The following is a 14639-nucleotide window of genomic DNA, read 5'->3' as shown; positions in this document are numbered from 1 at the left end:
ATATATATATATATATATATATATATATATATATATATATGACTGGCGTACCGCTTTTGCTTTGGTGCCTTTAATATTTGAATCTGACTGAATGTCTCCAAAAGAATTAGCAAAGAGTTTGCTTTGCGTTGAACCTGCAAAGTCTATGTCAGTCTCTCATGATGCAACAAAATCTTTCATCAAGTCTCTTTACTACTTACATAAATCATAAACAACAAAACCTTGGAAAAAAAAGCTAAGGAAATGCTACGTTTCCATATGTGGGGCGGTTAAAAGTCAACCCATCCCTCCATTAGTAACTCATATACCAGAAGCTGTTGCATGCTCTTCAGATACCAAGTAAAGATGTTGATGTGCTTCCAGTATTGGCTAATATGGGATTTGCCCATTTTCAGGAGCATGCAATTGCAAAATGAGTGATTTTTGTTTTAAATCACATTTTTTGTTTCACTAAATTCATCTTATGCTTGTACTGCATTTTGTACAGCTCTGCAGAATCTTAGGCAATTTAAAAAAGATACAATCCATCATCATACAGTTGTATTTCTGCTCCTGTATAGTCTGTGCTGGATAGGTTTCCATTAGGGATGCATCGCACCCAAAATACGATTTGGTATTCGACCGAATCCCAGCAGTTTTTGCAGGATTCCTAAGCAATGAATCCTATAAGTGATTGGTGTAACCAAATTTTATCCCTTTAAGCTGTGCATTTAGCCAAATTTAAAAATGTTTTGATTTTGATGTATCCCTAGTTTCCATTGGCAACTATTTCAGTTATACAGTTAATACAATAAAATTACAAAATATGCTCCAAATGGCTGTGTACAAAAATAACTTGTGCTGGGATCCAAGAAAAGATGCAAACTTTATCCCGGTAATTATATAACCCTTGTCTCAGATGTAGTACTACTGTTATTCTCCTGATGTGATCAAGTTTAATTTCCCACCGCACACAACAGCTGGTGTGGATACTGTAATGTTGTCTGGTCACCTATTTATTTGCAGAGCAGAATGGAAAGTGCAATTTTAGGGCAGCATTCGCCATGTTTTCTGCACTTTGTGCCCTACCAGAGGACTTGGCACTCCAAAACAGAGTCCAGAGACCATGTTACCCCATGAACCCATCCGGCACTAGGTGCAGCCAGAACCCTGATACAAGTGCCTGAGAAATGAGAGCTAAGGGGCAAACTTTTGTACCTCTTACTACTTTGCCTGGGGTCTGACTCCTCATAAGCTTTTATTCTGGGAAGCATGTTAGCTAACTAAAAGCAGACAGAACTGTATATTCATGGAGGAACACAAACCAGAGGAGGTGCAACAAGTGAAGATGGCTGGTAGTTATAGAAGCAATTGAGGAGACTGCGGCACAGATAGTTAAAGGATGATGAAGCAGCACTGCCTTCTGGGTAAGCAGTAAGGGTGGGGCTGCACAACATGACTAAAGTCAGTCACATAAAGCTTATTATTTTACACCCACAAAGGCAAGGGAATTAGAGCAGTCAGGGCTGAACTCATGCATTCCTTGTAACCCAGTATTTCATGGTCACCAAAAGAAGCTTGGCCATGCCCAAATAACCATAGGCTGCATCAGTCACATCACAGCTCCCAGCTGTGTAAAAGCGCCACTAAAGGATAAAGCTCTCTTTAAATAAACTGCTCTCACATCAATCTCCAAGTGCAGTAAAAGACTTGATCTTACTAGAGAAACAGCTGATAAAGGGACACAACAATCCCTTGTTCACAAGTGCAACGCATAGGGCTTGCTCTGAATATACTTTTTGCCTATTGTCTTAATCATGAAAATCTATGTATTTTGTTATCTAGAGCTAAAGAGGACAAAGAGAAAATGAAGCTTCTCCATGTTGAGTCCTTGCAAATTTTATAATTTCATTGTAAGTATATAACCACCAACCTTCACCTGCTTTGTTGTTACTTTGAGTACATTATGCAGAGCCATATCTATGTACAGATAAACGTATTATCTACCTCGCAAGGACCGAACATGGAGTGGCTTTAATTTCCCTGTTTGCTCAAGAAATAAGAAAACCATAGATTTTTCATGACTTTTTCATTACAATAGGCAAAAAGCCCATATGGAGACATGCAAAAGAGTTGGCACTAAAACAATGAAGGCAAGACAGGTGCTAAAAGTAAAGGCACCCATAGCAACAAATCGGACCTGTGCTTTCATTTTACAACTTGTAATAGACTGGTCAAAACTAAGAAGCAGAATTATTCAAATTAATTGTTGAATCCTAAAATTTAATAAACACTTTTTTTCCGAATGTGAATAAAAGGCTAGTTAGGAAATTCAGATTGAGATGTTTATCAAAGGAGATGCATGTGTGAGTTCAGATGAATATTTTAATACTGCTATTTTTAACAGCACTGGGCTCTAACATCCCCATCATTGTTAATCCTCAAAAATTAAGCAGCACTGAGCTCAATTTAGAATCAATAAAATAAAGAAATAAAAACAAAATAAAGAAATGATAATCAGGTTCCACTCAGGCCAGTGTGCCCACTATCTTACTAATAGCACTATAGGGATGAACCACAAAAACAAACAAATTTTCACATTGCAAGGTAGGCTAACAGACAAACAACGTTGTATATGTGGGGTGTCATCTTGTTTCAAGTAGGCCAATTGCACCATATAAGTACTGAAACATTCATCTGTGGGCTCCCCATATTGAACCTGGTTCTCACATTTGTAGCAAGAGAAAAAGTTCATTGAAATGTAACTATCCTACATGTTTATGTTTAAAATTATATTCCGTAGAAAAAAACTGAATTAATACCAGCCCTACTGCAGCTGTTCATATCATTAGCTAGTCTGTGCTATTAATTATAAGAAGAGCTGTACACAACAATTCAACAATAATGGCCTGACAGTCTAAAGGCCAGATTAAATTCAATGAGAAAAACTTATCCTAATTCAATTCCAGATTTCCCCATAGGCTTTTCATGAGATAAACCACAAGATATTATTTTCTAAACAAATTGATTCTGGCCCTAAGTTTGGTACCTGAAGCAAAGGCACATCCAAGTCCAAGATCAAAGGGAATCATCAACAAGAAGGTCCCTTGACTATGAGTCAATTCTAATCGCATGAAAGATTATTAAGTTATCACAGCAAAACATAAATGATTCTTCCCGAGAATGAAGAGTTCTAGGCAAAAGAAAATAAGGTCATGGATTCAGACGATATTATTGCAGTATCCAACAACATCTCAGATATGAATGATGAGAAGTATGAAGTAAGTCCGCCTCTATATGTTTGTTTTAAGAATATTTGAAGTTATTTCATGCCTTTGTCTTTAAGTTTGTGACCTCGAGTTCAGGTTAAAGAGATGGAAAGGAGACCTAAGTAGAACTCCGGGTTTTTGGCATCACTTAGTGATCAAGGAGATGTTATTCTTTAGAAAAGATAAAATATTTAAGCTACAGTGAAAAATAAACTTGTGGTTAAGTTATACAGTGAATGTGTTTTTCTACAGAGGCATTTAATAGGAGAAGATTTGGAGCGGTTTATCTCGGTGGAAGGTGTAACGAACATATTTTAATGCAGAGTTTGTTCATTGAGGACAATAGGACATTGTTAAAAATAAGTATAGTTGTGTTGTGGCAGGTGAACCTGAAATTATGAAAAACAAGAAGGAAGTATGACTAATGAGTCAGAGGTTATTGGAAGTCATTTTGCATGATTAAAGGTGAGAGTACCTTTGGGTGAAGGTATGATGAAGTGGAATGGTGAATTCATAACACAACAAGATCATTCATGGAACTCCTCGGTGACTTATAATATCCTTATATTTTACAAAAGGGGGTACTTTATTCACTATAAAATACCCCCTGTTGCAAAATATGAGGATATTAGAAGTCACCTTGGAGTTCCAGTTCTACAGGTTGATCAGGAGCAAAGGTACTTTTGCCAATTCAGCCTCACGGGAGGCAATACATTGCAGTTCTCCAAAATCAAGGAGGAATCAGAGGTGGTTATCCTAGCTGTCTATCACATTACACCCGGTTGTTATTTTTCTCCAGATTGTTTTTCCATGGAAAAAAAAGGGAACGTGTTCTTAATTTATATTCTTCTGCCTGCAGCATTAGACAAAACTATGCAACTCGGCACATGACTATTGCAAAACGTTGGAACGTGCATACACAGGGTTTTGACTATGTCAACATAAATCTTCTTATCAAATAAAGCACAAAAACAACAACAACAAAAATGGCTTAGTTCAAATTGCCATGCAAAAGTAGAGGGTTGCACAAATGGAACTTAGAATAATTTATTGTATCTAGGAGAGGAGCTACAGAACAATCAAGTTGTAGAGATCTATAAGAGCTGCGCATATCCAAGCTAACTTTTCGGGTATCTGGCCTGGAGACATTTAAATCTGATCATGAAAATGTTCTACCAAAAAGGACAATGTATCACTGTTTGCTAGGTCTACCTTATCTTATGTTAATAAGGACGCTGATTTGAGTTTTAGCCACAATGCAACTTTCTTTCCCAGAATTCCAGGATAATTGTGCTGGTAACATTTTTGCACTGCATTTAGGAGGTGCATATATTTGTACAGTAATGATCCAGGCCTTCACAGTTCTCCACTGGAGCTAGACATCTTGGAACTTGTTGGCATCTTTTGAGTGTCAGTGGCACTGCACATGCCCAGTGTGCTCTGTGAGCTACTAAATAAACTCATAGCATAAAAGGGGTAATTTACTACCTGCCTGACAATGCAAAAAACAGGCACAATTAGGGTTGCCACCTTTTCTGGAAAAAATATCGTCCTTCCTATATATTTATCTTTTTTCCCTATTCATAACATTAGGATCAGTCATCATTTTTACTGACCAAGTGGCTACCCTAGAAGAAGGTGGCACAGATCTCTGCGATACACTTTGGAGTACAGAGGCATACGTTTGCCCCATGAATACAATGTTTCCCCCTGCTCACCATGTACTTGTGTATCGTTCAGATATGCCAGTTGTGGAGCACCGGCTGCTAGAGTCCTGCAGCGGGTTGAGTACTCGAGGGTTACCCGCAAAAAAAGCAGGCACCCTGCGGAATGAGGGGAGGATTTTCAGGTGCCAGTATTTATGCGGGTCCTGGGGTCACGGGTCTCATCTAAATTTCTTATCTTATGTAATATTGTCTATATTTTACTCATTGATGACGTCACTTCCAGTTTCAGCACCATCACTTCCTGTTTGATGGTGGTTGGCAGGTTGGGTTGCGAATAAGGCAGTTCCGGTTTGGGATCAAAGTGGGTAAATATGCAGGTTGTGGTTGGGTCGCGGGTCTTAGAAATTGGTTCCGCGCAGGACTCTACCGTTCTTACTGACTGCCATATGGTACGTTGTAAAGTCATGGCTGCCTTGCACTTTATGGCTAATTTGAGCACTAAGGGGCATACTTTCATGCTCTTGCACTGCTGTCCGAAGTCTTGTAAAGTGTAGAGTTTTTTTAGACTACTTTTTTAGAAAGCTTTAGTTGTGCTTTAAATTCTGCATCTAGTACTGTGCCAATGTGGTAAAACATGTATGGTAAAGTTCAAGGAAACAGAAGAGAGGTAAGTTTTGCCATTCCTGGTTAATAGACTGAGGTTGGCTGTCTTTAGCATTTAACTAAACTGGCCTGACATATTCACTTATCAGTTGAACACTAAGCATGGCCTCAGACAGGAACTGAATCTATACTATATGTTTAATGTACTGTAGCTGATCCCTGGAGGGGAGCTGTCACAATTATTACAGACAGTTTACCATGCTATTCCATGGAAAATCTGACAGCAGGACCCATTGTGTCATGTCATCCATATGGTTTTGCATGAAGCACATTTTGATAACAATAAACATATTTCACAGTGCTTTACAAAGATTAGACATCAGTGGCTTTCCTCTGGAGTGAGTGTACTTCAACATGAGTAAAGGACAGCTAAGGTCCTTGTTTAAAATGCTGTTTGCCTGCATGGGAAAGTGTTACTACATTCAACTGGCCCTTTTTTAGCCGAAACAAATGCTTAATTGAATACAAGCTGTGTATCATCAATCTTATGGTACTGACAACCCCCCCACACCACCTCTCCAACGTTTCCCTTTGATCTACTGTTTGATCAGCTTAGAGGAAGGAGCTTATAGTTTTGCAATGATAAAAGGTACCTAGTGATTCTATTACAAAGCCGGGAGCTGACCTGTGCCGAATGGGGCATCTGTTGTTGGCCTATCCGCCATACATATATTTATATTTAATGGCTTTCACAACTAAAAGTCAATATCCTTATGCTTAAAGACATTAGCATGAAAGACGGCTTAACTTATTACGACAAAAGCGACCAACCTGACACCTTATTGGTCTATTGATCATTTTTTTACTTTCAGAAGAAAGTCTGAGCCAGGGGAAACAGCTGCTGGCTGCAGTTGCGCTCAAGTCAAAATACACAATTTCAAACACTGCAGTCCAAATTATTTTCCAATGTAATTATATTATGAAACAATTTCAAAAAGCAGATGGATATTCCTTGATTAAGGTACAGTAGTAGTGACTCACAGTTTGGCATGGCATTGGCAATGTCTTTACTACTGCAGGGTTAGCCTGGTGGCTAGTTAACCTTTGGTTCTTTACAAAAGGCGGTCATGCAATGTTATGTAATGTAAAAGCTTCCTTCATCGACCCTATGACCTATCACCAACTAGGCTCTGGTTGACTAGAGTACAGAGGTAGACTGTATATCCAATCAGAACACCACATTCATACCAAGCCAAAGATACAAGGGAAAAGTCTACACAACAGCAATGGGACCAGCGAGGGGAGTCTGGTCAGTTGGAGAGGGACATGCAAGTTTCACCATTGTATTGGTTGATATGTTATTATTTGGTTGGTTTCTGGCTTCCCTATGGTGGTGGGATTTATCTGTATTGGCCTGTTGTAAGTGATAGGGTTTATCTGCACTGGGTTATTGTGGTCTATGAAAGTGGAGTTAATCTGCATTGTCTTATTGCATCCTATGGAGTTGGGGTTGCCTGCATTGGCTTACTGAGTTCTATAGAGCCAAGGGATTTATTAGTTATGCTTCCTATGAAGATGGGGTAGATGGGGTTTATGTGCTTTGGCTTTTTACTGTTTCCTATGGAGGTAGAAAGGATTTTACTAGCTTAGTGCTTACTATGCACACGCACAACTGAACATATTGTTGTGGATAAGTATCATATGAACTGGTTTTGAAAATACCTTATATATCTTATATATTGGTATTTCTATGGCCAGTACACATGAACTCCTTTAACCCCTGACTTCACATATGGAGTTTGCAGAATCAGACTGATTTTATAATTTTAATAAAGAAAAATGGGCCCTGTTGCCATAAATGTCCATGGTCGCCAAGTCAGAAAGCGTCACATTGGCACAAATTTTCTAACCTGTCCGATCGACCAAACGACCGATCTCCGCCGGACGAAAAATGTCGGGACTCTCCACACACGGTCCGAAAATCGTACGAATCCTCTATTCGTACGATCAGATCTTTGCGTCTATGGCCAGCTTTAAGAACAACACTCAATAGTAAAAAAAAATGTCTAGCCCCATGTCAGATTTCAAAATTGAATATAAAAAAATCTGTTTGCTCTTTTGCAAAATGGATTTCAGTGCAGAATTCTGGAGCAGCACTAATAACTGATGTGTTTTGAAAAAAACATGTTTTCCGATGACAGGATACCTTTAAGTTAACTTTTAGCATGTTATAGAATGGCTAATTCTAAGCAACTTTTCAATTGGCCTTCATTTTTTCTCCTTTTTATAGTTTTTGAATTATTTGCCTTCTTCTTCTGACTCTTTCCAGCTTTCAGATGGGAGAAACTGACCCCATGTAAAAAACAAATGTTGTAGGTTATACATTTATCGTTATTGCTACTTTTTTTTATTACTTATCTTTTTCAGGCTTTACTTTATCTATTCAGGCCTCTCCTATTCATATTCCAGTCTCTCATTCAAATCAGTGCATAGTTGCTAGGGGAATTTGGACTCTAGCAACCAGATTGCTAAAATTGCAGACTGGAGAGCTGCTAAATAAAAAGTTAAATAATTCAAAAACCACAAATAATAACAAATTAAAACTAGGGATGCACCAAATCCACTATTTTGGATTCGGCCGAACCCCGAATCCTTTGCAAAAGATTCGGCCAAATACCGAACCAAATCCTAATTTGCATATGCAAATTAGGGGTGGGAAGGGAAAAACACTTTTAACTTCCTTGTTTTGTGACAACAACAAAAAAGGCTGCCCCTAATTTGCATATGCAAATTAGGATTCGGATTCTGTTCCGTCAGGCTGAAGGATTTGGCCGAATCTGACTCCTGCTGAAAAAGGGTGAATCCAGGCCGAATCCTGGATTCGGTGCATCCCTGATTAAAACCAATTGAAAGTTGTCTCAGAATATCACTCTCTACATCATACTAAAAGAGGTGAACAACTCCTTTAAAGTCGCCCCAAAAAATTATTCCAAATACTATTTTATGAAATTAGTCAAGCAAAATAAACTTTAATTACACTATATAAATTATTTCAATCTTGTTGCGTTCGATCTGGGAACTCATAATTACAGCAAGCAGGCAGGAGCCATTTTGTGGACACTGTTATTAAGGAAAGTCTTGTATCATCTCCAAATCTTGTTTATGCACCAGAATGGGGGACCTGATGTCCATCCCCATGCCCTGGTTACACAATTAAATGGTGAAGAGAACTGGGGGGGGATGTAGGGAGAGCAGTGACATCTAGTAAGTGCTGAATGGAAAGTGAAAGTAATTGCTTGCCCCGCCTCTATGCCTAAGTCATAGAGGAGGGGCAGGCAAAATTTGATTGACAGCTTAGATTTTTAAATGCATTTACAACAGCTATGAATGCTTTAATTAAAAAAAGAATTTGGATTTCATATTTAATTTGAAAAGGACTTTTATTATACAGCTTTTTATGTCGGGGTGACAGGTCCACTTTAAGTTTCACAGGCTTGGTTTATCATGCTTTTGTTCAAAACAGGTATTCTGCGCAGACAAGACAGGTTGGGTGACGTTGCTTTTTTATGGAATTTCTAATCGGTTCCTTGCTAGCGATGGGATGTGTAATATCTTCAATCACTGCCAAAGCTACAAACTGGAATGGTACATACAGTAGCTAATAGCTGTCACTCATTACAAAGCTGCATCAACAAAGGTGAACCTCGGGCACGAGGAACAGAAATAGGTCTGTCTGCACATTGTTTATTAGAGGAAATCTGGGATCAGATTTTAGGGTGTGTAGAATAAAGACATAAGACCCCTGTCATTTGTCAAGTATGAGTTAACGATTGGCAGCATAATTCAGCCAATCGTTAAGCCATGTTACAACACACAGATGATTAAAAGCTACACTCTTAAACTGCAACATTGTAAGAGAAACCCAGAAATATTCACTTTGCAAGATCTCACCAGTACAAACCGAGCTGCTGATAATTATCTTTATAAAACCCAGGAGTAACTCCCATCATACGTATTATTTAGGGATAATAAGCACATACCATGCTCTGTCTATAAACATGTTCATAATTCAGTAAATCATAAAACCACCCTTGGCGTTGGTGTCTATTGCAGCAGTTCATGAGAGATTGAGTACTGGGGAGAGATTATGTGGTTTACAGGTATCGCCTGGCATCGCATATGTTAAGTGTTAGGGCTCTTACACACGGGCGGTTTTTGCTGCGCTCCCCTGCGTTGCGCTTTCTTCCGTTCAGCCGCAGGGGAGCGCAGGAGTAGACGCACTCACACAGACGCATGTAGGCGTCAAACGCAGATGAGGCGCAGCATGTTGCATTTCACCTGCGTTCGGCGCAAACATGCGTCTGTGTGAGTACAGCCCCCTACACAACAATTAGGGATGCACCGAATCCAGGATTCTGCCATTTTCATCAGGATTTGGCTGAATCCTTCTGCCCGGCCGAACCGAATCTGAATTTGCATATTCAAATTATGGGCGGGGAGGGAAATCGCGTGACTTTTTGTCAGAAAACAAGGAAGTAAAAACTGTTTTCCCCTTCCCACCCCTAATTTGCATATGTAAATTAGGGTTCAGATTCAGTTCGGCCGAATCTTTAGCAAAGGATTCGGGGGTTCGGCCGAATCCAAAATAGTGGATTCAGTGCATCCCTAACAATAATTGAGTGCGTCTACTCCTGCGCTCCTCTGCGGCTGAACGGAAGAAAGTGCAACGCAGGGGAGTGTAAAAGCACCTTAGGGTGCTTGGTAACAATACAATCTATTTTTTTTTTTTGGGAAGCAAAATGCACAAAGAGCCAGTAACAGTATAACAAGACTTAGGGAGGTATATTTATCAAAGAGTGAAGTTAGATCACCGCAGTCCCATTAATTTCTATGGGAGAAAGGAGTATTTATCAATGGGTGAAAGTTAAAAGTTCATCCTTTGATAAATACGCCTTTTTGTTAAAATCCCATAGAAATGAATGGAGAGTGGTGGAATTTTACTCTAGAGGACTGTGGAGACCTCTAACTCCACTCTTTGATAAATATACTTCAGGGTCAGACTGGGACACAGGGGAAAAAACCCGGTGGGCCCAGCCAGCCCAGAACCTCTTCCTGCACTGCTTACCTCCCTCCCTGACCCCAGTGCACAGGAAAAGGTATGCGCCTGCACGCGAGGGGGGGAGGGTGGTGCGGGTTGTGGCTGGGATGAGGAGAGGGGGCTGAGGCTCTGAAGCTGCGGGGCCAGCGGGCCCTTGACCCCCCAGTCCAACATTGACAAGTCTGATATTGTTAATATATAATAATAAATATCTTCTAATACTTCTTCAGCAGGATCCACCACCGCTGAGATCAACATATATATATATCTTCAAAAATATTTATGTATATATGTGGTTTTATTTGAAATACAGGATCCATTATCTAGAAAGCCCTGAGTTACAGGAAGGCCAACTTCCATAATCTCTATTGTAATCAAACAATTTAATTTTTTTTTAAAAATGATTTCCTTTTTCTCTACAATAATATAAAGCCGTGTCTTGTACTTGAACCCAACTAAGATATAATTGAAAGGTGAAACAGTCCTATTGGGTTTTATTAATGTTAAAATAATTTTTATATAGACATAAATCTAAATTATGGAAGGACCCCTTATCCAGAGCATTCTGAATAACAGGACCCATACCTGTGCATCCCTTTAATTAAGAGCAATGTATAAGGTAGAAGTCTCATTTGAGCAGCTGACACTCAAACCATCCCACCTTCAAAACCGCTTTCCCTTACAGTCTGTATGAGAACAAGGTGTGTGACGGTCCCTTTAAACTTTCCGGTATAATTTGCAAGTCTATTCAAATAACTTAATTTTTTCCAGCCAGAAGGCTGAAAGGTTTGCTGACACGCTGATTTTATCTCTCCACCAAAATGTTTTCTATCCCAACCACAGGGGGGAAAAAAAAATTTGAGTGTAGAAGTGATATCCAAGCCAGACTGCCACATTCACAGGGTTCTAGGATACATGTTGTATGCAAGCAGACACCGTGCTCCCGAACACAACAGGACAGGAACGTGCCCTGCACCCCATGAAATGGTTGAGTCTATTTAGCGGAAACTATGCAAACAGAAATACTGTAGCCAAAGGCAGGGCCCTGCCAACAGAGCTGTTTGTTCTTGCTATTATGCATAGAGAGCACACAAAAGAGCACTACCCAAGAAAAATGACATTGTTTAGCGTTCATCTACAAAACCATTAACCATGAAAATAGAGTGCCCTTCACTGCCACAAGCAAGTTAAAGGGATACTATCATGGGAAAAATTGTTTTTTTTCAAAATGCATCAGTTAATAGTGCAGCAGAATTCTGCACTGAAATCCGTTTCTCAAAACCGATATTATATTTAATTTTGAAATCTGACATTCCCAGCTGCCCCAAGTCATGTGACAGCATGTACTGCAAGTTGGAGTGATATCCACCCCTCCCCTTCCCCCCTAGCAGTCTAACAACAGAACAATGGGAAGGTAACCAGATAGCAGCTCCCTAACACAAGATAACAGCTGCCTGGTAGATCTAAGAACAGCACTCAATAGTAAAATCCAGGTCCCACTAAGACACATTCAGTTAGGTTGAGTAGGAGAAACAACAGCCTGCCAGAAAGCAGTTCCATCCTAAAGTGCTGGCTCTTTCTGAAACCACATGACCAGGCAAAATGACCTGAGATGGCGCCTACACACCAATATTACAACTAAAACTTGCTGGTTCAGGAATTCAATTTTATATTGTAGAGTGAATTATTTGCAGTGTAAACAGTGTAATTTAGAAATAAAAACTACATTATAAAAATCATGACAGAATCCCTTTAAGCTTAGCGACTTCCAACTGAAACAATGCACCACCCGAGTGTGCTGGGAGATGTAGTTTGGCAAAAGCTGGAGGGCAGGCTTGGAGGAATGGAAGAATACCAATACTGGGGAAGTAGATGTCCTTTCTAGTCTCACAGCGAGCATGACCACTGCCCGGAGATGAAATATTCTGCTCTGTGTGTTTATAGAGTAGAAGGAATCCGAGACAATGTCTGCAGCTTGTACAGGGAGTCGTGCAAGGAATGGCTGCTTCTAATGTCTGTTAGCAATAAAACACAGCTCACCAGCATTCTCGTGAATAAAGTGTTTGTTTACTGTTGCCGTCGGGTGATTAGAAGCTAACAGCATTGGAGCTGGGGGTGGCTCTCGCTAGCACTGACGCAAGTTTATTAATTCAAGCATAATACATAGGAGGCATTCTTATGGTGAAAGGCAATATTTTTGGCTCTGGTCCCAAATCAACTGGGGAAAATGTTTTACCTCTTGAGCCAAGTTCAGTACCAGATGCGGCTAATGTACAGCTTTTTTTTTTTTTTATAAGGGAGGGGAGCCTGAAGAACAAAACCAGATTGTGTGCAAATAGAGAAAAGGAAAGGAAACTCACCGCTTTCGCTCTTCTCAATGACATCCACCAGTTCTCCAGCTTTCAGGCTGATCTCAGAGTTTTCCTGCTTCTCGTAGTTGGACACCACCACGTACTGGTCCAGGATGATGGGCTCGGAGTTCCCGTCAGCACCTGGGGAAGGGAAAAAGCAAGCTTTGAGCCAGCTTCCAGCCATCGTTCCTCGAGAACGACCTACGTCCATTCGATTCATGATAGGCCAAGCGGTCAGCAGATTCTAGCCAATCAGAACACAATGGCTCACAGCACCGTTCCAAAAGGCTGGCCATATAGATAAATCCCCTTCTGGCCCTTGGTAAGGGTACAACTAGGAACATTTGAAGATGAAAAAAACAGTAATAAAAAGTCCAAGAAATGTTTTAGGAGACACTCTCATAGTTTCCTCGTTTTATTTTATGGAAAGCAAGGGTGGGGGGAGAATTAAAGCAAGCTTCTCTGAAAACTCCCAAAATGTGCAAATATGAACCTAAACCCCCACGTCAACTAATAGAGCAAGTCAACGGCTCGGCACAGAGAAGCAACGCTCTCTCTCTCTCTCTGCTCCCTGAGAGTTCCAGCTGGAAGTCAAAAGAGGACTGCGGACGCCAATCATATTCATCTGAACTGCAGTTCTTAAATAGAAACACATGAGTAAAGTTGAGTAAGGAGGGAGGGAGGGAGGCAGGAGGAGGGGAGGAGAAAAGAAAGAAAGGAAGGAAGGACTGCTGCATAATGTTTACTTCAGGCACAAGCCGGAGAAGTCATAGCGTAATAAAGTCAAACACAAAGTTATACATGCACACACATACTTATATATATAGAAGGAGGATTTCAAGGGACACTGGGAGTTGTAGTTCAAGAAAAGCACAGGAAGGCAGATATCTATTAAACAACTCCAAGTCGGATTTGATTTCCCTTCTCGAATGCAGAGATGGGCAACTTTCTCTACTAATGCAAGTGTGAAAATAGAAACCCCCAGAATGCACTGTGCCCTCTCAAAAAGTAACTCGTCCCTAGAGCCAGTGGTCGGATAAGCCCGATTTGGCCCAGGGGGTGGGTGACCCAGATCCACTCGTTTGTAAAGCAATCAGATCTAACTGTCTATTAAGAAACACACTTTGGGTGATGATTGGGAACCCAGATCACTGCATTCTCAAGAATACCCATTTGATGTAAATGTGTGCCATACTGCACCCCTTGCTCATTCAACCAATCAGGAGAAGTGGATGATAGGGTATAAAAAAAAAAGTCGTGCCCGTTAGTGCTCAGGCATATGTAAATGACCCTTAAAGTTTTTAATGCACCAGACCCCAAACCTGAGTCATTTATCAGTACTTGTCCTATCACCTGTTTATATTCCTGCTCCCCGATGTATTGCACGGGGGCCGAAAAGACTAGGACAATTCATTTTCAGTGCAGAAAATAGATGGTTGAATTCAAAGGAATTGAAAAGGTTTTACCGAATATTGATAAACCAGCCCCTAGAAAGCAAAACAGATAGCACACATGGAAGATTCCCTTTGCTTAAATACTAGGGAAGCGCTGAATCCACTATTTTTGATTTGGCTGAACTCCCAAAATCCTTTGTGAAAGATTTGGCTGAATACAGAATCCTAATTTACATATGCAAATCAAGGCAAGGAAGGGAGAAGAAGTACCACTAAAT

General features: G+C 40.2%; 1 protein-coding gene across 7 annotated transcripts in view; it reads right to left on the bottom strand.

The window, feature by feature from the left end:
• sh3pxd2a.L (SH3 and PX domains 2A L homeolog) overlaps positions 1–14639 on the bottom strand; it is a 197480-nt gene that overhangs the window by 45432 nt on the left and 137409 nt on the right. For all 7 annotated transcript variants that reach the window (XM_041568665.1, XM_041568666.1, XM_041568667.1 and 4 more), the window contains one exon: positions 12977–13108. In XM_041568665.1, the coding sequence (XP_041424599.1) occupies positions 12977–13108 (132 nt within the window). The remainder of the gene's footprint in view (positions 1–12976; positions 13109–14639) is intronic.

This window comes from Xenopus laevis, chromosome 7L (assembly GCF_017654675.1).
Source record: "Xenopus laevis strain J_2021 chromosome 7L, Xenopus_laevis_v10.1, whole genome shotgun sequence".
NCBI lineage: Eukaryota > Metazoa > Chordata > Amphibia > Anura > Pipidae > Xenopus > Xenopus laevis.
The sequence above is the reverse complement of the archived record's forward strand: the minus strand, read 5'-3'. Positions and strand labels throughout refer to the sequence as shown.